At 38.2% G+C, this 23,204-nt stretch overlaps 1 protein-coding gene across 1 annotated transcript in view; it reads right to left on the bottom strand.

Moving 5' to 3' along the window:
• The window catches only part of TMOD3 (tropomodulin 3), an 81,019-nt gene that overhangs the window by 3,235 nt on the left and 54,580 nt on the right, over positions 1-23,204 (bottom strand). Inside the window, exons 4-9 of the mRNA XM_040492700.1 lie at positions 19,875-19,997; positions 18,329-18,418; positions 7,251-7,381; positions 5,494-5,601; positions 2,824-2,967; positions 1,731-1,875 (exon numbers count right to left, since the gene is read on the bottom strand). Of these exons, the coding sequence (XP_040348634.1) occupies positions 1,731-1,875; positions 2,824-2,967; positions 5,494-5,601; positions 7,251-7,381; positions 18,329-18,418; positions 19,875-19,997 (741 nt within the window). The remainder of the gene's footprint in view (positions 1-1,730; positions 1,876-2,823; positions 2,968-5,493; positions 5,602-7,250; positions 7,382-18,328; positions 18,419-19,874; positions 19,998-23,204) is intronic.

Genomic DNA, 23,204 nt, shown 5'->3' with positions numbered 1-23,204 from the left:
GCCCTATTAACAATTCTTTGGCAATTTCTTTCCAAAACCTACTCCACTAATACAGGTTCTCAATACTCTATGATCCATCAATTGCAAATAAGTTCTAACCTCATATCCTATCTCTGGAAGAGTAAATAGTTATTTTTTGAAGTATCATTTTAATCATGTATTTGGTGGCCTATAATGGCTCTCAAATGCCTCCCACAAAAAATCCAAAGAAATGAAGTTTCTTCCCATGTAATTTTAGTGCCTTCTACTAGCATCCCTCTTAATCTGCTGACATCACTTTTTTATTCTGTTAGCTTTAAGCAGCAAGTACTTATTGAAGAATTATTCTCAAGGCAGCATCCTGCAACGAGAGTCAGTTTTCAAACTCTACAAGCTGTCCTCAGTATATAAATAACTTGCTTGATCCCAAATCTGGGTTTTTATCCGTGCAATTCCCCCACTCCAGGAATGTCCTTATTCTCATTTCATGTCTAAAAATCTGGCTTGGATCAGAATGCAACAGCATGAGGTGGGGGTCTAGAGAGCTACCAACATAAAGCTGTCTGCTTTCTCTCAGTTCTGCTTCACGTCAGACCACACCTTCACCATGACCTCCTCATCTCTATTACACGTGGCCCCCGGCACCTACTCACCTGCACAATGTCAACTGAAAGCAGCCTAGGAAATAGTTTTTATGTGTTCTCTCATCTTTTGGTATATTGTTGATTCTTGATGTAATTAGTGTGACTTTGCAAATTACACTGAGAATCAACAGTATACCAAACACACCAATTTCCTAAAATGCAAGAGGCTAAAATCTTCTATGGGAAACTAAGTCATTGAAGGACAGAAAGGGTTTGGACTAATGCTCTTCAAAGTAATTTGGGTTGAGGGAAGGAGGCTGTAACATTTTCTGCATTTAAAGAATGCAAACTCAAATATGGTTGAAGCTTAAAAGAACTGCCTCACTTTGAAGTGCTATTCGGTTTAGGAAATGTTATTTTATCTCTTGTCTAAGTACCTCTTTAAAAAATCTTTCAGTGACAAACACAAAAGGTTCAATTTTTGGAAACATGTAGAAACAAAATTATAAGCATCATATTCTTTAATTCAGCCTTGGCCAGAACACTTGCATCAAACAGAAGCACAAACCTCAGCAGTATTTCAGTGGGAACCAGGAAAAAAACAAGGGCAACGTCTGACGTTGACTGATGTGCACTGCGAGAGGACAACCTGCCCGGTAATGGCTGTGTCAGGGAGACTGGTAAGGACAGCCAACACTTGTGTGCCACACACTATAAAACTTGTATCAAAACTAGAATTACTCCATATTTTATCATGTAAAACTGGATTTCTGTCTAGGCCTGTTTGATAAAAAGGGCAAAAAACTTTCCTGTCATGTTGAAATCTTTAATCAGGAGGTGGCTTGTAACAGAGAACAAAATATTTGTTACAGGTAGCATTTATTATGTTTCTCGTAGAAAACCGTTCACTTAAAGCTGTGAAATATTTGTAAGCAGACCCACTAACCCAATGATCACGACAAGTGCACTTAAACTGAACTCTACTTCAATCAATATAAAAAGGCTTGTGCAGATTTAAAAAACAAAGGCCAAGTAATTTGTGCAGATTTAAAAAACAAAGGCGAAGTAATCTGTTAACATTTTTTTTTTTAAGTAAAAAAATGTTCCTCTAATACAGTAGCTTAATGATATAATTCAGAAATTTGATTTGAAATGCATATGTCTTACCTAAGTCATTGTTTTTTGTTATAGCATTAGCTGCCCTGGTTCGGGGTCCCTGCTGTGTAAACTGATAACCAAATTTAAGGATATTTGTATTTTCCTCAAGCATGTTGGCGATTTCCAATTCCACAGCTGTCCCCAACTGCTGCCTCTGGAATAATTAAAAATAAAGGACAGTATTAATAAACTAATTCAAAATATTTTTCGAGGTAAATCAAGACTAAGATATTCAAGTACATGCTGATTCTGTTGGTCTTTTTAAGTTTTCTCAATTCTTACAATATACATAAATAAGATAAACAAATCTTAAAGTTCAGCATATGATCATACAGACATCAAAAAATGAAGATTACCAAAACAAGATACCACTTCATACCCATTATTACAGGATGACTATAATCAAAAAGACAATAACAAGTGTTGGCAAGAATGTGGAAAAATTGGGAACCTCACACATGCTGGCACAAATGTAAAATGGTGCAGTCGCTGTGGAAAACAACATGGCCATTCCTCAGAAAGTTAAACACAGCGTTACCACTTGACCTCGCGATTCCACTCCTAGGTATATGTCCATGAGAAATGAAAACCTATGTTCATATAAAAACCTGTATACGAATGTTCATATCAGTATTCCTAACGTTCAAAAGGTAGAAATAATCCAAATAGATTATTCAGCCATAAAGATTAACTACTGATACATATTACAACATGGATGAACCTGCAGACTATTTTGCTAAGTGAAAGACAGTAGACACAAAAGACCATATACTATATAATTCCATTTATATGAATTGTCCAAAATAGGTAAATGTGTAGAGACAGAAAGTGAATTAGTGATTGCCAGGGGCCGGTGGGAGGGGTGATGAAAATGTTCTGGAATTAGTGGTGATGGCTGCACAACCCTATAAATATGCTCAAAACCCATACTAAAAATACTAAGTTAACATTCTGGATGCTTCAAATGTCTTCATCTCCTTTCAGGCCACCACCTTCCCACAAGACTGCCCCAAAGCCTTCCTCCCACCTGCCTCCTAAACCCCCAGCCCCTACACAGCAGAGTGGGCTGGAGCTCCCACAGTTATCGCTGTAGAACACTGACCTGATTGTCAATCTTGAGCTCTGCCAGGGTTTCATTATCTCTCAAAGCATCAATCAGTGCTAGAATCCCAGCTCCTGTAATAAAGTTGGACTCCATATTTAAGCTCTTCAAATTTTTGTTCACTCTCAGCATATCTGCAAAAGCCTAGAAATTAAAGAAAGTATTTGAAGATAAAAATTGACAGCGTCTATCACATATTATACCTACTATAAACAAATACACTAATTCACAGAACAGCTTTGATGTTTCTCATTAGGTTGTTTTATCTTGACACACTACCTCACAGGCTTCACATGTATCTACTTTTCACAAGTACCCTGTCACAATATTTAGATTTGTCACTGTTGGTAATATTCTCTACTGCTGTTCACACTGTTATGTTCATTCACACCCTACTCCTTGCTTCTTTCCCCTGTGTCTCTCAGTTTTTCTCAGTTTCTGGGTAGGACTAACTTCATCGAGGTCTCTTTGGAACAACTTTTCTTACTTAGGTCCTACTGCAGTTAGGTTACTGTGTCACCAAAGGAGGATAAATTGTGGATTGCTTTTCAGGGCAGAGACCAGAAGGGATGCCTAAGGCAGAAGGCCAGAAAAGCTCACAGATAAGCAGAACTTAAGTTAAAACAACAGGCAAGAGGGGGCAGACAGAACTTGGGACAGGTATCTATTTCACTTTTGACACTACATAAAAAAGCTGGCTTTGAGATGGGAAAGATGGATGTGGGCAGCTCAGTGAGGAGACTATTGCAACAATTCAGGTAAGAGAAGATGGTGGCTAAGACTGACCAAGGTGGTAGTTGAGAAAGGGGTGAGAAGTAGTTGGATTCTGGAATATTTTGAAGACAAGGCTGGATATACATTTAAGGTGGTGAGAAAGGGAAGTCAAGGATGACTCCATTTCTTTCTGTCTTACGCAAATGAAAGAGTGAAGTTGTCATTTAGTGAGACAGGAATGAGTGGGAAAGGAGCATGTGTGGGAGGGAAGTCAGGAGTTCAGTTTGGGACTATTTGGGATGTCTGTTAGACATCCAAGCAAGCTGTTAAGTAAGTAGGTGGACATGAGTATGGAGTTCAGGACAGAGGCACCAACAGGGGATAATAACACTGGAAGTCAGCAGCATATACAGAAAATACACGGCAAAGAAACAGAGTGACATCAACTAGAAAGTGAGTGTAGACAGAGAAAAGAAAAGGGCCCAGGACTGAGCCCTGGGTCATTCCAATCCTTAGAGGTTGGGGAGATAAGGAGCAACTAGCATAGGGACCAGAGAAGGGATGTTCAATGAGGAGGGAGGAGAATCAAAGGGAGTGATGGCCTCAAAGCCAAGTGAAGAAAAAGGTTCATACCTTAACCCAGGAATGCAAGGTTGATTTAATATGCAAAAGTTCATCAATATAATATATCAGATTAACAGAGTAAAGGACAAAAACCACATGATCATCTCAATAGACACATTGAAAGCAATTGATGAAATCCAACACTGTAGATCCATGAATGAAATCCTCTGCAGATGTCAAAAGAAAGGTCTAGAACTTTATGCAGTGATATGAAAAGATCTCTAAGATATACTGTTGAGTGAAAAATTAAGTTGCAAAACAGCATATATTGCATGGCTTCATTTATGTTTTTAAAAATTAAAGAAAATTGGGGCGGCTGGGTGACTTAGTTAGTTGAGCATCTGACTCTTGATTTCAGCTCAGGTCATGATCCCAGGGTCATGGGATGGAGCACCATGTTGGGCTCTGTACTGAGCATGGAGCCTGCTTAAGATTCTCTTTCTCTCTTTCTCCCCGCCACTTGCCTGTTTGCACTCTAAGAATAAAAAATAAAATAAAATTGAAAAATTATAGAAAAGAAATACAGGTGGGAATGCAAGCTGGTGCAGCCACTCTGGAAAACAGTATGGAGGTTCCTCAAAAAACTAAAAATACAACTACCCTACGACCCAGCAATTGTACTACTAGGCATTTATCCACGGGATACAGGTGTGCTGTTTCAAAGGGACACATGCACCCCCATGTTTATAGCAGCACTATCACCAATAGCCAAAGTATGGAAAGAGCCCAAATGTCCATTGATGGATGAATGGATAAAGAAGATACCACATTTTCTTTGGAGTGTTACTCGGCAATCAATAAGAATGAAATCTTGCCATTTGCAACTACGTGGATGGAACTGGAGGGTACTATGCTAAGTGAAATTAGAGAATGACAAAAATCATATGACTTCACTCATATGAGGGCTTTAAGAGACAAAACAGATGAACATAAGGGAAGGGAAACAAAAATAATATAAAAACAGGGAGGGGGACAAAAAAGAGACTCATAAATATGGAGAACAAACTGAGGGTCACTGGAGGAGCTGTGAGATGGGGGGATGGGCTAAATGGATAAGGGGCACTAAGGAGTCTATTCCTGAAATCATTGTTGCACCATATGCTAACTAATTTGGATGTAAACTTTAAAAAATAAAAAATGAAATTAAATAAATCAAATTATTTAAAAAAAAAGAAATACAGGAACAAACCCATAAAAAAGATTATGTACTGCTTAATAGCTAAATATCAACTGAAAAAAGAGTAAGTCATGTTCATAAAATCAGTTTAGCCATCTCTGTAACACGCTTGTATATAGCCATCATTTCAATATTATCAATAGTAGCTTACTTACAGCAGCAACAGGGTCATTGCTCCGGGTGGCTGCAAGACTGAAATATTTCACATGTGTGTTGGTTTCCAAAGCTTTTGCAAAATCTTTTAGAGTTGGAATTGGGATATTCTTGAAAGACAATATGTGAAATATTACATTTTAGTTTTCAAGAAATTCAGTCTATTAATCAAATATATTTGTACTTTTTTTTTTTAAGTTAAATGTACTCAAATTACATACACATAGCATTTAGTCTACAAATGAAAACAAACAGCCTCCTTCATATCTACGTGATTTCCCTCTTATGGTACATCTGCACAAACTTGATCTAGAGCAGAGTATATATCATTATTTCTCTAGCATTTAAAGAAATTTCCATTATTCTGCACTTAACTATTTGGATTATAGGAAGTCAACATTAGTATTCAAAATGGATCCACTTTTCTACAGAGAGAGAGAGAGGTCACTTAGTTTAAGCTACAAGGCATTAAGTGAGATTAATCTTACACTACCTGAAATGTGGAAAGATAGACTTCTAGAAGGCACTAATTTCTCCCTTTAGTACCAAGACTACAATTCCCTGTAGCCTGGTTATTTTTTGACCATTACTGTTGATTTAGAATGTGAGGATTTTTTTTTTTTTTAATTAAAATTAGTGATCAACCAGAAATGTTAGCTTTTTCCAAGGCTTTCCTTTTTTTGCTCAGAGGAAGGAACAGCTGCTAAAAGAACAGAAAGGTCTTATTCTCTAGCTTCTTATAATTACCAGATGCTCCCACAGCCCTCAAAAGGCATAAAATGAGGAATTAAAAAAATAATAAAATAAAAAGGAATTCTTAATGTAGCTCTTATACAATGACCATTACTCTAGAGATAATTTGAATTTACTCTTCATAAATTTAATTTAATTATCCCTAGGCCCTCCTACCTCATTTCTCCTTTACTCCAAGGAAGAGCTACATTTTTAATAACTCAGTAAGATCCCAGAAAGCCTACTTCTAGGTGTCTACTCAAGAGAAATGAAAACATGTTCGCATGTTCATTATGTGTTTAATGGCTTTATTATAATCATCCCAAACCAGAGAGAATCCACAGGTCTATCAACTGGTGATTGGATAAACAAACTACAGCACATCCACACAACAGAATACTGCTCAACAAACTGATACATCCAACCACAGAGATGAATCTCAAATGCATTATGCTAAGTGAAAGAAGCCAGACTCAAAAGACTACATACTATATGATTTCATTTGTAATGCATTCTGGAGAAGGCAAAATGATAGGGAAAGAAAACATATCAGTTGCTGTCAGGGGCTAGAGCTGGGGGCAGAAAATGATGACAAAGGGGAGTAACATGTTCTACATCTGTGGTGGTGGTGATCTTACAACTTATGCATTTGTCAAACTCACTGGACCTGTACATGAAATAGCGAGAGTTTCACTATGTATCAATTATAGCTCAAGAAACCTGATTATAAAAATAAAAAAAAAAAAAAAAAAAAAAAGAACCCAAAAGACTAAAAAACTCTTTTTACTTTGAGAGCCAGAGAGATTTATGCTGACAGTCTGTAGGGTTTACAGGTTTACATGCTACTCTTTAAAAAGCAAGTCAGAAAAATATTACACCTTAAGCTCTAGGAATCTAAGCATACTGTTGGGACCAAAAACTTTACCTTTAAGTAGAAAGAACTACACTATATCAAAACTGCCCAAACTCTCATCCTACAGCTGACTCAAAGCAATTAAAAACTTTATTAGTTGCTTAGCATACCTACCTTTATATTATTCAAATTGACTTCAACAAGACGAACATCATTTTCTTTAATTCTCTTTAAAGTCTCTTCAACATTGGTTGGATTTGGTGGCTCATCAAATACTGGAAGAATCTTTTCACCTTTCACCACATCTGTAGTAACAAATGAAAAAAGTGTCTTATTGGCTGATACTATTACAGTGAATTCATATATGAACTTGATCACACACACATACATGCACGTTCAATAGAACTAACCAGAAAGCTCCCCCCACCAATTTCTAAAAGATCCGTTATGTGTTGACACATATTTAAAGCACTCAAATAAAATGTTATCCTCTTGTATTGTTTTCTCTGAGATTTAATTAGTAATTACTGTAAAAGCAGTAAGAATCACAGACTTGAAGAAACATAGCCTCGGTGAAAAGAGTAAAGTAAAGGAAGGATACATGACCTCTTTCTCTTATGGGGAGTACTACACCTGGGGAAAGGGGGAGGACGAGCAGGAACAGGGAATGGGGAGACAGAGAAGCAACGGTATATAGAAGAGCTACTGAGACAGAAATCCCCCAAATTACTGCCCTCCTTCACTTCTATCCCCCAATCCTTCATCATGTATACTATACCCACACACATAGCCAAAATACAACTATGCAAAGTTGAAAGAGGACATAAAAGCCTTGAATCTTCTAATGAGATCTAAGTGCACTCTGATGTGTGTGTAAAGGTCTATGAACACGTGTAACAGGCAAACTTTTATGGATAAATTTTCTGGGGAGAAAACCTACAGCATCAGATTCACAAAGAGTCAAATGACATAGAAAGATTGACAAGGTCACTGTCTGGCTTAGTTCTTCCTTTCTGCCTTCCTCTAGCTTTTTGTAGCAAAACTCATCTTAAGACAAAGTATACTGAGGGGCGCATGGGTGGCTCAGTCAGTTAGGCATCCGACTTCAGCTCAGGTCATGATCCCACGGTTTGTGAGTTCGAGTCCTGCATTGGGCTCTGCTTCAGATTCTGTGTCTCCCTCTCTCTCTGCCCTTCCCCTGCTCATGCTCTCTCTCTCTCAAAAATAAATACATAAAAAAAGACAAAGTATACTGAATAAATTCCCTTCTTCTTTCAAAATACCACACACATATACACATAGCATCCTGAGGAGATCAACTTAGATGATGGTCTGAAAATTATTTTCCTGAGGAGAGTTGAAACATCTGGGTGTATCTAGACTGGACATATATATTAAAAGGAAGTATGCACATTGTTTTCAGATTTATCCTGTAGAAGGAGAAGAGAGAATTTCAAGTTGTTCTGAAAGGCTGGGTTAGAACAGGTGTAGGTTGCCAGGAGGCAGAATATGGTTCAATACAAGGACCAGCTTCCTATCAGAGCTCTGCTAAAAGGACAGAATGGGCTCCCTCTCACATAAGTTCAGCAAGGTAATCTTCTCCAAGACTATAGATCAAGGGGGCTGGAGAAAAAAGATTTCTTACCATAAAGAAAATTAAGTTCTATCTCAATTCTAAACTTTATAAAACCAAAATATTTCTTTCTTAATTCCACAGAATATATGTATTTAAAAAGCTTTACTTCTGAATAAAGTAATGGATCCAATAAATGGAATGCTGAAACTATTAAGAAAGGCTCATGGGAGACTTTAAAATGGATCGATCAGGAGGCACCTGAGTGGCTCAGTCGGTTAAGCATCCGACCTTGATCTCCACTCAGGTCCTGATCTCAGGGTTGTGAATTCAAGCCCCATGCTGGGTTCCACACTGGGTGTGGAGCCTACTTGAAAAATTTTTAAAAAGGGATGGATCAGGCTGCTAACATGTGAACACAATGATGACTTTTGGCACATTCCCCAAAGAGGAATGACCAGACTTGATATATGATTCAATTACCACTTAGGAAGCATTCTTGCCCCAAAAACCAAAAAGCTGCACATACGCCTCTAGAAAATAATAGTTTTCAGAAACATAGAAGACAGAGAAATATGTAAAATGATACCACAAGGGGAAGATGGTGATGGAGTAGGAGGACCCTAGGTTCGCCTCATCCAATAAGTACAATTGGGTAAATCTCAGATCATCCTAAATATCCCAGAAATCAACCTGAAGACTAGCAGAACAAATCACAAGTAAAGGTAGAAAAGAGGCAGACTGAAGAAGGTAGGAAGGGTGAAGAATCAGTTGGGGAGAGAAATGGATTTGTGGCCTCTGTGGTAGGGAGGGAGCTGTAATCAGGGAGAAGGATGAGAGGCAGACTAGCACTCAGGAAGGAGCACAGGATAAATGGGTCCCACAAGCAACTGGCTTGGAAGGTGAGTGGGCCCGAATTTCATGAGTTCTTGCAACCAGTGGGCCTTAAGGCCTGGAGTTTTAAAGGTCAGTGTGCTTGGCTGTGGGAGACCTCGGAGGATATTGAGGCTGCTGGAGAGAAGACAGGCGAACAGCCTGTGGACATACAGCGTGGAAACAACAATCTGAAGAGCGCCTGGGACATACAGTGGGGAGGTTAGTTGCCTCATCTCAGACTGTGTCCCAGAGAAGCAGCATTCATGGACCTCTTCATAAAACCATTACCCTTAAGAAAAGGACACATAGCTGACTTTCCTAATACAAAGAAACAGGCAGAGAGACTTAGACAAAATGAGAAGGCAGAGGAATCTGTCCCAAATGAAACAACAGGGCAAGAACATGGCCAGAGATCTAACCAAAACAGATATAAGTAACATGTCTGATGGAGAATTTAAAGTAATGACCATAATACTCACTGGGTTTGAGAAAACAGTGGAGGACATCAGTGAGACCATTACCACAGAGAAAGAGAATAACACACCAGAGATAAAGGGCTCAAAAAAAGAAATGAAAGACAGGCCTGAAGGAAAGAACAGGATGGAAGAAGCAGAGGAATGAATTAATGACCTAGAAGACAAAGTAATGGAGAGTAATCAAACTGAACAAAAGAAAGAAAAAATAATTATGCTTATGCAAAATGAAAATAGATGTAGGGAATGCAGTGACTCCATCAAACATAGTAATATTCATATTATAGGAGTCCCAGAAGTAGAAGAGAGAAAAAGGGGCAGAGAATTTATCTGAAGAAATGATAGCTGAAAACTTCCCTAATCTGGAGAAGGAAACACATATCCACATCAGGAGGAACTGAGATCCCTCAACAAAATCACCAAAGAATTTCCACACCAAGACACATTGTAATTAAAATGGAAAAAAATAGTGATAAAGAAAAACCATTAAAAACAGCAAGACAAGAGAAGACAGTTACAATACAAAAGAAACCCGGTAAGGCTATCAGAATTTTTCAGCAGAAACTATCCAAGCCAGAAGGGAATGCCATGATATATTCAAAGTGCTGAGTGGGAAAAACCTGTAGCCAAGAATACTCAATCCAGCAAGGCTATCATTCAGAATACAAGGAGAGGGGTGCCTGGGTGGCTTAGTTGGTTAAGCGTCCAACCGTTATTTCGGCGCAGGTGGTGATCTCGTGGTTCGTGAGTTGAAGCCCCACATTATGATCTGTGCTGACAGTGTGGAGCCCATGTCAGATCCTCTGTCTCCCTCTCTCTCTGCCCTTTCCCAGCTTGTGCGCTCTCTCTCTCTCTCAAAAATAAATATATTAAAAAATGTTAAGAATAGGAGAAATAAAGTTTCCCAGACAAACACTTAAAGGAGTTCATGACCACTAAACCTTCCCAGCAAGATATATTAAAGGGGACTCTTTGAGTGGAAAAGAAAGACCAAAAGTGACAATATGAAGGTAGGAAACACAGAAGCAGTAAAAATGAAGATTTCTGTAAAAAATGAGTCAAGGAATTCACAAAGTAAAAGGATATAAAATACGATACCATATACATAAAACATGGGGAAGACAGAAGAATGGGTTCAAACTTCACTACCAGCTTAATATATAAACTGCTATATGCATAAGACATTATATACAAACCTAATGATAACCAGAAATCAGAAACTACAAACTGGGGTGTCTGGGTGGCACAGTTTGTTAAGTGTCCAATTCTTGATTTCAGCTCAGGTCATAATCTCATGGTTTGTGGGTTGAGTTCTGCATCAGGCTCCACATTGACAGCATGGAGCCTGCTTGGAATTTTCTCTCCCTCTGTCTTGCAAAGTAAATAAACTAAAAAAAAAAAAACAACCAAACTAATAGATATGCAAAGAGTAAAGACAAAGAAATCCAAATATATCACTAAAGAAAGCCAACAAACCATGAAAGAAAAGATCAGAGAAAATCTGCAGAAACAACTACAAAACAAGTAAGAAAATGGTAATAAATATGTACCTATAATTACTTTGAGTGTAAAAGTACTAAATGCTCCAATCAAAAGACACAGGATAACAGCATGGATTAAAAAAACAAGACCCATCTATATGCTGCTTATAAGAGAATAATTCTAGACTTAATGACACCTGCAGATTCAAAGTGAGGGGATGGAGAACCATCTATCATGCAAATGGATGATAAAAGAAAGCTGGAGTAGCAGTGTTAATATTGGACAAAATAGACCTTAAAACAGAGACTGTGGGGCGCCTGGGTGGCGCAGTCGGTTAAGCGTCCGACTTCAGCCAGGTCACAATCTCGCAGTCCGTGAGTTCGAGCCCCACGTCGGGCTCTGGGCTGATGGCTCGGAGCCTGGAGCCTGTTTCCGATTCTGTGTCTCCCTCTCTCTCTGCCCCTCCCCCGTTCATGCTCTGTCTCTCTCTGTCCCAAAAAAAATAAATAAAAAACGTTGAAAAAAAAAATTAAAAAAAAAACCAAAGACTGTAACAAGAGACAAAGAAGGACACTATATAATAATAAAGGGAATAATCCAACAAGATAGGACGATTGTAAATATTTATGCACCCAAAATGGAAGCACCCATATACATAAAACAGTTATTAACAAACATAAGGGAACTCATCAGTAATCATGCAACCATAGTAGGGGACTTTAACACCCCACTTACATCAATGGACAGATCATCTAAACAGACAATCATCAAGAAAACAATTGATTTGATTGTCTGGACCAGACAGATTATTCAGAACATTCTATCCTAAAACAGTAGAATACACGTTCTTTTCAAGTGCACATAGAACATTCTGCAGAACAGATCATATAGTAGTCCACAAAACAAGCCTCAACAAATTAAAAAAGACTGAAGTCATACCATGCATCTTTTCTGACCACAACACTAGGAAACTAGTAATCAACCACAAGACAAAATCTGGAAAGACCACAGACACATGGAGGTAAATAACATGCTACCAAACAATGAATGGGTCAACCAGGAAATAAAATATGAAATTAAAAAGTGCATGGAAACAAATGAAAATGAAAATACAAGGGTTCAAAGCCTTTGCAATGCAGCAAAATTGGTTCTAAGAGGGAAGTTTCTAGCAATACAGGCCTACTGCAAGAAATAAGAAAAATCTCAAACAACCTAACCTTACACCTAAAGAAGCTAGAAAAAGAACAAACAAAACCTAAAACCAGCAGAAGGAAGGAAATCATAATGTTAAGAGCAAGAATAAATGATATAAAAACAAACAAAAAACCCCCACAATACAACAGATCAATAAAACCAGGAACTGCTTCCTTGGGGAAAAAAAAAACAACAACAAAACACACACACACAAAAAAACCCTGATAAACTTCTAGCCAGAATTATCAAGAAAAAAAAAGAGAAAAGACCCAAATAAAATCACAAATGAGAGAGAAGAAATAACAAACACTACAGAAATACAAACAGCTATAACAGATTATTATGAAAAACTATTAAGCCAACTATTTAAGCCAACAAACTGGACAACCTAGAAGAAATGGATAAACTCGTCAACATATATAAATTACCAAAACTGAAACTGTTAAAAATGGAAACATTTGAACACAGTGATTATCAGCAAAGAAATTAAGTCAGTAATCAAAAAACTCCAAGAAATAAAAGTCCAGGACCAGATGGCCTCACATATCAATTTTACCAAACATTTGAAGAATTAATACCTATTCTTTTCACACCATTCCAAAATATAGAAAAGGAACACTTCCACATTTGTTCTGAGGCCAGCATTACCCAGATACCCAAGTCAGATAAAGACACCACAAAAAAAGAGAACTATAGTTCAAATCTCTGATGAACATAGATGCAAAAATCCTCAGCAAAATACTAGCAAACTGAATCCTACAATACACTAAAAAAATCATTTACCATGATCAAGTGAACTTATTCCTGGGTTGTTGGGTGGTTCAATATTCACAAATCAATGTGATACAATGTAATGTATCAATAAGAGAAAGGATAAGAAGCATATGTTCATTTCAACAGACACAGAAAAAGCATTTGACAAAGTACAACATCCATTCATGATAAAAACCCTCAACAAAGTAAGTTTACAGGGAATATACCTCAACATAACAAAGGCCATTGATGAAAAACCCACAGCTAACATCTTTAATGAGGAAAAACTGAGAGCTTTTCCACTAAGGTCAGGAATAAGACAAGGATGTCCATTCTCATCATTTTACCTTTCTTTTTTTTTAAGTTCATTCGTTTTTGAGAGAGAGAGAATGCGAGCAGGGAAGGGACAGTGAGAAGGAGACAGAGCATGCCAGGCAGGCTCTGTGCTGCCAGCACAGAGACAGATGCAGGGATTGAACTCATGAACCGTGAGATCATGACCTGAGCCAAAACCAAGAGTTGAAAGCTTAACCAAGTGAGCCACCCAGGCACCCCTCACTCTCACCACTTTTATTCAACAGAGTGCTGCAGGTCCTAACCACAGCAATCAGACAACAAAAAGAAATAAAAGGCAACCAAATCACAAGGAAGAAGTATAACTTTCACTATTTTCAGATGACAGGACACTTTATATAGAAAACCCAAAAGACTCCACCAAAAAATTGCTAGAACTGATAAATTCAGTAAAGTCACAGGATACATAATGAACGTATTGGTTGTATTTCTACACACCAATAAGGAAACAGCAGAGAGATAAAGATGACAATCCCATCTACAATTGTACCCAAAATAATAAGATACCTAGGAATAAACCTAACCAGAGAGGTAAAAGATCTGTACTCTGAAAACTATAAAACACTGATGAAAGAAAGTGAAGACAACACAAAGAAAGGCAAAGACATTCCAGGTTCATGGATTGGAAGAACAAATATTGCTAAAACGTCTATACTACCCAAAGCAATCTACACCTTTAATACAATCTCAAAATACCAAGAGCATTTTTCAAAGAACTAGAACAAACAATTCTAAAATATGAATGGAACCATAAAAGACCCAGGATAACCAAAGCAATCTTGAAAAAGAAAACCAAAGCTGGAGGAATCACAATTCCAGACTTCAAGGTATATTACAAAGCTTTAGTAATCAAAACAGTATGTATTGGCATAAAAATAGACACATAAATCAACAAACACAGTAGAAAACCCAGAAATAAACCCTTAAGTTTATGGTCAATTAATCTTCAACAAAGCAAGAAAGAATATCCAACAGGAAAAAGTCTCTTCAACAAACGGTGCTGGGAAAATTGAACAGCAAACACACAAAAGAATGAAATTGGACCACCTTTTTACAACATAGCAAAAATAAATTCAAAACAGATTAAAGATCTAGATGTGAGAACTGAAACCATAAAAATCCTAGAATGAGCACTGGCAGTAATTTCTCTGACACTGGCTACACCAACCTTTTTCTAGATAGGTCCCCAGAAGCAAAGGAAACAAAAGCAAAAATAAACTATTGGGCTATATCAAAACAAAAAGCTCCTGCACAGAGAAGGAAACAATCAACAAAACTAAAAAGGCAACCTATAGAATGGGAAAAGATATTTGCAAATGACATATCTGATGAAGGGTTAGTATCCAAAATATATAAAGAACTCATAGAGCTCAATACCCTAAACCCAAACAATCCAATCAAAAAATGGGCAGAAGACATGAAAAGACATTTCTCCAAAGAAAACATAGAGATGGCCAACAGACACATGAAAAGATGCTCATCATCACTAATCATCAGGGAAATGCAAATCAAAACTACTATGAGATATCACCTCACACCTGTGAGAATGGCTAATACCAAAAACATGAGAAACAAGAAGTGTTGGTGAGGCTATGGAGAAAAAGGAATCCTCTTGCTTTGTTGGTGGGAATGCAGACTGGTGCAGCAACAGTGGAAAACAGTATGGAGTTTCCTCAAAAAAGTTAAAAATAGAGCTACTCTACGGCCCAGCAATCGCACTACTGGGTATTTACTCAAAGAATACAAAAACACTAATTCAAAGGGATACATGTACCTCAATATTTATAGCAGCATTACTCACAATAGGCAAGATATAGAGGCAGCTCAAATATCCATCAAGTGATGAATGGATAAAAAGATGTGGTGTGTGTATGTATATATATACATATATATGTATATACACACACACACATACATCTTTTTATATACATATATATGTACATATGTATGTGTATGTGTATATATATATATAATGGAATATTACTCAGCCATAAAAATGAATGAAATCTTGCCATTTGCAATGACTTGGGTGGAGCTAGAGAGTATAATGCTAAGTGAAGTAAGTCAATAAGACAAAGACAAATACTACATGATTACACTCCTCCGTGGAATTTAAAAAACAAAACAAGCTAAGGGAAAGAGAGAGAAACTAAGAAACAGACTCAACTATACAGAACTGAAGGGTATCAGAGAAGAGGTGGGTGGGGGGGATGGGTGAAATAGGTGATGGGGATTAAGAACTGCACTTGTGATGAGCACCAGGTGATTAAAATTTAAAAAAAAAGTGATACTACAAGGTTGCAATCAGTCAAACTGAGAATGTGGAAAATTTGACATGACAACCCAGTTTCTTAAAGAAATGGATACCATGAAGAAAGGGGAAGAGAGGTTGAGGAGGGGAACTGTTAAGTTAAGAGGGGGACGCCTGGATGGCTCAGTCGGTTAAGCGTCTGACTTCGGCTCAGGTTGTGATCTCATGGTTCATGGGTTCAAGCCCCATGTCAGGCTCTGTGCTGACAGGTCAGAGCCTGCAGCTTGCTTCAGATTCTGTCTCCGCTCTCTCTGCCCCTCCCCCACTCATGCTCTGTCTCTGTCTCTCCAAAATGAATAAATATTAAAAAAAATAATAAACTGGGGCGCCTGGGTGGCGCAGTCGGTTAAGCGTCCGACTTCAGCCAGGTCACGATCTTGCGGTCCGTGAGTTCGAGTCCCGCGTCGGGCTCTGGGCTGATAGCTCAGAGCCTGGAGCCTGTTTCCGATTCTGTGTCTCCCTCTCTCTCTGCCCCTCCCCCGTTCGTGCTCTGTCTCTCTCTGTCCCAAAAATAAATAAACGTTGAAAAAATAATAATAATAAATTAAAAAAAATAATAAAAATAAACTTAAAGAAAAATCAAGTTCCAAGAAATATCTACAGTATGATCCCATTTTTGTAAAAAACAAGACTATGTAAACCGTGTGTGTGTGTGTGTGTGTGTGTGTGTGTATGTCTTTGTATGAACATAGAAGTCTAGAAAGACATATACCAAACTGTTAACAATTAAGGTTAGGGGTGGGGAGAGCGGAAGGCATGATGGCTATGAACAAAGACACTTTTTTTTTTTAAATGTTTATTTATTTATTTTTTCAACGTTTATTTATTTTTGGGATAGAGAGAGACAGAGCATGAACGGGGGAGGGGCAGAGAGAGGGAGACACAGAATCGGAAACAGGCTCCAGGCTCTGAGCCATCAGCCCAGAGCCCGACGCGGGGCTCGAACTCACGGACCGCGAGATCGTGACCTGGCTGAAGTCGGATGCTTAACCGACTGCGCCACCCAGGCGCCCCAATGTTTATTTATTTTTGAGAGAGCAAGAGTGAGAGCGAGAGCAAGACACAGTGTGAGTGGGGGAGGGCAGAGACAGAGGGAGACACAGAATCTGAAGGAGACTCCAGGCTCTGAGCTGTCAACACACAGTCTGATGTGGGGCTCGAACTCATGAATTGTGAGATCATGTCTTGAGCCAAAGTCGGATGCCTAATGGACTGAGCCAGGAGCCCCTGAACAGTGACACTTTTACTTATGTCATACACTTAGGTATTGCTCAAATGTGGTACAAAGATATGTATTACTTTGGTCATTTTAAAGCATCCTATAAACTATTTTTTAAAAAGCCTTGCTTTTGGCTATTTAATACTGTAACAGATTAAAAGGTTCAGATTCGGGGGCCTGGGTGGCTCAGTCGATTAAGCATCTGACTTTGGCTCAGGTCATGATCTCACAGCTTGTTGAGTTTGAGCCCTGCGTTGGGCTCTGTGCTGACAGCTCAGAGCCTAGAGCCTGCTGTGGATTCTGTGACTTCCTGTCGCTCTCTGCCCCTCCCCTGCTCACACTCTGTCTCTCAAAAATAAACATTAAAAAAAATAATAAAAAATAAAAAAATAAAAGTTTCAGATTCAGATGGTTTCTCCTGAATCTGATTTTTATAACATAGTTTCTTTGTTAACATTCTTGTGGTTTTCTTGAAAATCAGTAACACTGAAAATAAAATCTCAACAAAAGCCAAAGTGTGATTAGCTTTCATAGTGTTTACCACTAGTATTATTTATATATTTATTTTTAATTTTTTTTTCTAGTGTTTATTATTTTAAGAGAGAGAGATAGAGTGGGAGAGAGGCAAAGAGCGAGGGAGACACAGAATCCAAAGCATTCTCCAGGCTCTAAGCTGTCAGCATGAAGTCTGATGCAGGGCTTGAACTCATGAACCGTGAGATCGTGATCTGAGCTGAAGTCTGATGTTTAACCGACTGAACCACCCAGGCACGTCCCATTAGTATTATTTAGTGAGGTGAGAGTAGTTCCTATTACATTTGCTGACACATTAAGAATATTTAATACTCTATTTTCAATAGTCTTCTATGTCAATACCATCTAACTGGAATCTTACTTAGGTTTCAAGTACTTATGTGTAACATTTGGTATGTATATACTGAAGTTGATACATGAAGATAACAAAATACAGTACATTTAACAAAGGGTTCAAATTCACAACACAGTACAAGTACTCACTTGAGAAATGTTCTTGGTCGACACCATTACTACTTCCCACTATATTACATAACTGTGCATTCGTTATCAAATTGTGCATCCCAAGGATAGCTATAAATACAGAAAAAGAAAGTTATTTTTATTTCCATCAGTTTTAACCATAAAGAATTGGTTTTTCAACCAAAAATTTGATTTTAACGTTTTCTGAACATTTTTCTACTCAATTAAATACAGATTTTGCAGCCCCCAAAAAAGGAGACAATGTGATTAAAAAATCACCTACAATCCCTTTCTCATTAATACTCTTTTATTTTCCTCTTCATTTTGGAATTTAGATCTCCCACATTTCCGAATTCAGACCTACAACTGGAGCCAGACTAATCTTAAATGTTAATCTATGCTTAGCTCCATTTGGTAACTAAGAGAGAATATTGAAATGATCTGTGTTTGCTGTTAATACTTCGCACAAGGTTTTAGGAACAGTGCAAAAGATAGATTTTCAACCTAACCGTTATTTTTACATTTGTTAACTTTCATGTTCATTTACATTCATATTTTAGTTAAGGGTAAAATACCAAAAGTATAGTTGAACTCTCATCTGTGATATTAACTAGCATCCCTCAAAAATGACAGGAGAGATAAATTTGGTTTTTGGTTTTGATACCCTTTTTGCAGAAACATGGCAGAAGCTACAGTATGCCCCCAGCCCACTCCACCCTGATGAAAGCACCATTTACAAACACCTCAGTCCTGAGCACCCCAAGGAATAAGACACCTGCTCTGGCTGTAGACTACACTTCGATTGTCCCTGTCCTGGGTCATTCCATAAGAACCATCACTCTTCTTTCACACGTTAGCTCTTGGGGTTAGTTGGTGCTAAGATATCCCCATATGTCATATTTTTCTACCAAGGAAAATGGGTGTGTGCTGAGGCTGGTGGGGGAGATACTTGTCCAGATAAGAAACTGGCAATGATGAAAACAACAGGGCGGTTTGGAGTGTTCCGTATATACTTCAGAAAAGATGGGAAAGTGGTGAGTATAAATGCTTTCCAGTTATTCATCTTGGGGTCCTCTTTTTCTTCAAAGTTTATTATTTATTTTTAGTAATCTCTACACTCCATGTGAGGTTCAAACTCACAATCCCAAGATCAAGAGTCGCATGCTCTACCAACTCAGCCAGCCAGACGCCCCTCATCTCAAGGTCTTCTGATAAAATGGGACAGCAGTTGATGCTGGAGACTCTTTTTCAATGCTTAGATAGGACAGCTTCTAGCTGAGCACCAGCCAATGAAAGATTTTTATAAAGATTTTCAAATATGGTAACATGGGAAAAGATGTCAAATAATACAATACATTCCATTAACATAAAAAGTTCACCACTGACAGTATTTTAAAAACTGAAATCCTTTATGTCACATTTATAGTGTACAAAACAAAGCCAAATATGTGGTCACTGATTCAACAGCACTTTGCTAGGCAAAGGAAGCATCTGTATGACGTATACAGGGATGTGCTGGTACTCCCCTCCCCTCCACACTCATTCACAAATGTGTTTTAGGAGATACCTGCAAGGTCACACAATTCTGTATCAGAAGCACTTGTCAAAGCTTCTTCTAATTCTGGGTCCAGAGATACTTTTTCTTCTGTGAAAGTCTGTACAGGCTTCTGTTTAGGGATAAATATTTTCCCTGTAAAATAAAGCAGTTTGTTAATTCCAATACTACTGCTATGAACTAACTTATTAAAAATTTACTCTTCTAACAAAAATTATGAAAAGTACAATTGAAGCTGAAGGAAAAAGTCAACAAGATAAACAATTACAATAACATTTCATCTTCAATATGTATAAGTTTCCAGGGCAATATTTGGCTGTACAAGTTGAAATGAAGAAAAAAAAAACACACCTGAGGAATTCTATTTGTGAAATTAAAAATAGGATCTTTTTGGAGTAATTATGAATTACTAAACAAATAGCGAATTAAAAGATGAATATAGGAATAAATTTTAAGAATCTATAAAACTTTAGAGAGATTTAAAAGACCCTGCAAAATCCACTTTTTTTAATTATTATTTTTTTAAGTTCTTATTTTTTTTTTTTTAATTTTTTTTTTCCAACGTTTTTTATTTATTTTTGGGACAGAGAGAGACAGAGCATGAACGGGCGAGGGGCAGAGAGAGAGAGGGAGACACAGAATTGGAAACAGGCTCCAGGCTCTGAGCCATCAGCCCAGAGCCTGACGCCGGGCTCAAACTCACGGACCGCGAGATCGTGACCTGGCTGAAGTCAGACGCTTAACCGACTGTGCCACCCAGGCGCCCCAAGTTCTTATTTATTTAAGAGAGACAGAACAAGCAGAGGATGGTCCGAGACAGGGGGACAGAAGATCCACAGCAGGTTCTGTGCTGACAGCAGAGAGCCTGGCGTGGGGCTCAAACTCAAAAACTGTGAGCTGTGAGATCATGACCTGAGCTAAAACCAAGAGTCAGACGCTTAACTGACTGAGCCATCCAGGCGCCCCTCCACTTTTTTATTCTTAAGCAACAAGCTGTTACAGTCACTTAGGGGATGGCAGAGGCAATTTTGATTCCAGAAATTCAAGATCTAATTGCAAAGAAATTCCTGTATGTTCTAAGTGGTTTCGTGAAACTTTAGGTCACTGTTCATCTAAGCCTCGATGGAAACTAACAAGGGTTACCTGATAAGAAACTATTATGTGAAAATCAGTATTTTATTACCGTATGTCCAACGCAAGATTGAAAACATGAAGAGAATGAGAAGTGATAATGACACAACTGCTGATCAAATAAGATGTACTCACATGGCAGAGACTGAGTTACTAAGATTGCCTCCAGTTTCTCTCCCAGGACAAGTGAAAAGTCTTACTAAGTGATCTGGAAAAGGCCTATGCATAGATTCACAGATGTGCCAAAGAAACTACCAGAGAAATGTGAAAGAATATGTGGCCTGATGGATCTATGCAGTGCTCTATCAAAAGAATGTGGGTTTAGAATCAGTGAGTGTTGTGCACTTCTTCAAGGTACACATCAATTAGTGTACCCATAAGGAATCCCACCACAATAGACTGCTCCCAGGACTCTGGCCAAAACTGTTCAGCTATTTTCTGCTAAGCCCATCTAAAGGATCTTAATTTCTGATATTGTATGTTTTTTATGTTTAGCATTTCCATTTAGTTCTTTTTAAAAAAATAGTTTCCACGTGTCTGCGGAAATTCCTCATTTGTTCATGCGTGCTACCTTGTCCCTCAGATTTCTTGGCATTTGTTACAGTTATTTTTAAAGTCCCTAGCTGATAACACCAGTATCTGGATCATGTCTGAGTCTTCTATTGACTGTTATTTTCTTGAGTATGGGGCTATGTGTCTTATGATCTTTGACTCCAAGCTAAGCATTTTTGTGTAAAAGTATGGCAGAAACTGAAGGAAAATCTGGCCTTTGTTGCAACTTTAGTTTGATTCAATTCCTCATTGGCCTCAAACATTTTGAATATAGGATCAGGACTTTCTCTTCAGCAAGACCTTGTATTATAACCATGGTGAGGTTCTGGAGATGTCCTGAGCATCTTCCCTTTTTGAATGGTGAACTTTGAGAGATTTCTCTTGATATGTGGCCTAGGCCATCAGCTTTCTGGATGACTACGGAGCTCTCTTTGTTTTCCAGTCCCATCCCCTAATTTTGGGGCCTTGGCAAATCTCTCAGGCCCTCTAGTCTTATCTGCTTTATACTCTGTGAAGTTGGGGTTGGCCTTAAAGGGATTTGTCCCACCCCTCCTGCCTCTCCCTCAGTCTCTCCCAGCTGAAAACCTATGCCTCAGGAATTTTCTCTCTGCTCTACTTTATTGCGTCTGTTCTTGTAGTGTCCCTGGCACTAAATGAAGACCTGCAGGAAAGAACTGGGGGTGCTGCACTATCCAATATGGTAGCCACTAGCCAGATGTGACTATTTAAATTTAAATTAATTAAAATTAGAAATTCAGTTCCACAGTCACAGTTCAAATACTTGATAGCTGCATTTAGTTAGATGGAGCTACACACTGGTTAACATAGACACTGAACATTTCCATCATGGCAGAAAGTTCTAGTGGACAGCACTGCTCTAAGGCTTCTGTGGATTCTAATCTATCATCCAATCCATACACAGTCATTAAAAGTTTGTTAAAAGTTAGGCTGATTTCTCCTTACTCCTTTCTATGGTAGTTTTCTGTTTTTCCCTACATTTCATTCAGAAAAGAGAGAAGTGGGTCATCAATCTCAAGAAGGGTTTGTCACTTTCTAGAATCATTTATGTTTTGTGTCCTCAAGCTCTCTGATAGCTTTTTAAAAACTATAATAAATGTACTTAGGGGCACCTGGGTGGCTCAGTCAGTTGTGTCTGACTTTTGATTTCAGCTAAGGTCAGGATCTCACAGTTCGTGAGACTGAGCTGAGCCCCGAGTTGGGCTCTGTGCTGATAGCATGGAGCCTGCCTGGGATATTCTCTCTCTCTCTCTCTCTCTCTCTCTCTCTCTCTCTCCCTCCCTCCCTCCCTCCCTCCCTCCCTCCCTCTCTCTGCCCCTCCCCTGCTCACATACATGCATGTGCTCTTTTCTCTCAAAATAAATAAATAAACATTAAAAAAAAACTGTAACAATGCGCTTAGACTGCTTGTTTGGGTTGGTATGTAAGAATAATAGTCTCTTGCAACTTTATACATCTTAGAAGTCTTTCTGGTCAAGTATTTTCTTATTTAAAAAATTGTATTTGGCCAATTTATAGTGTATTTGTATCAGTAAGGATGTTTTTTTGTTTGCTTTTTAAAGTTTATTTGTTTATTTTGAGAGAGAGAGAGAGAGAGAGAGAGAGAGAGAGAGAGAGAACATGGGAGGGGCAGAGAAGGAG

The sequence above is a fragment of the Herpailurus yagouaroundi genome, unplaced genomic scaffold, assembly GCF_014898765.1.
Source record: "Herpailurus yagouaroundi ecotype Mexico unplaced genomic scaffold, PumYag 184, whole genome shotgun sequence".
NCBI lineage: Eukaryota > Metazoa > Chordata > Mammalia > Carnivora > Felidae > Herpailurus > Herpailurus yagouaroundi.
The sequence above is the reverse complement of the archived record's forward strand: the minus strand, read 5'-3'. Positions and strand labels throughout refer to the sequence as shown.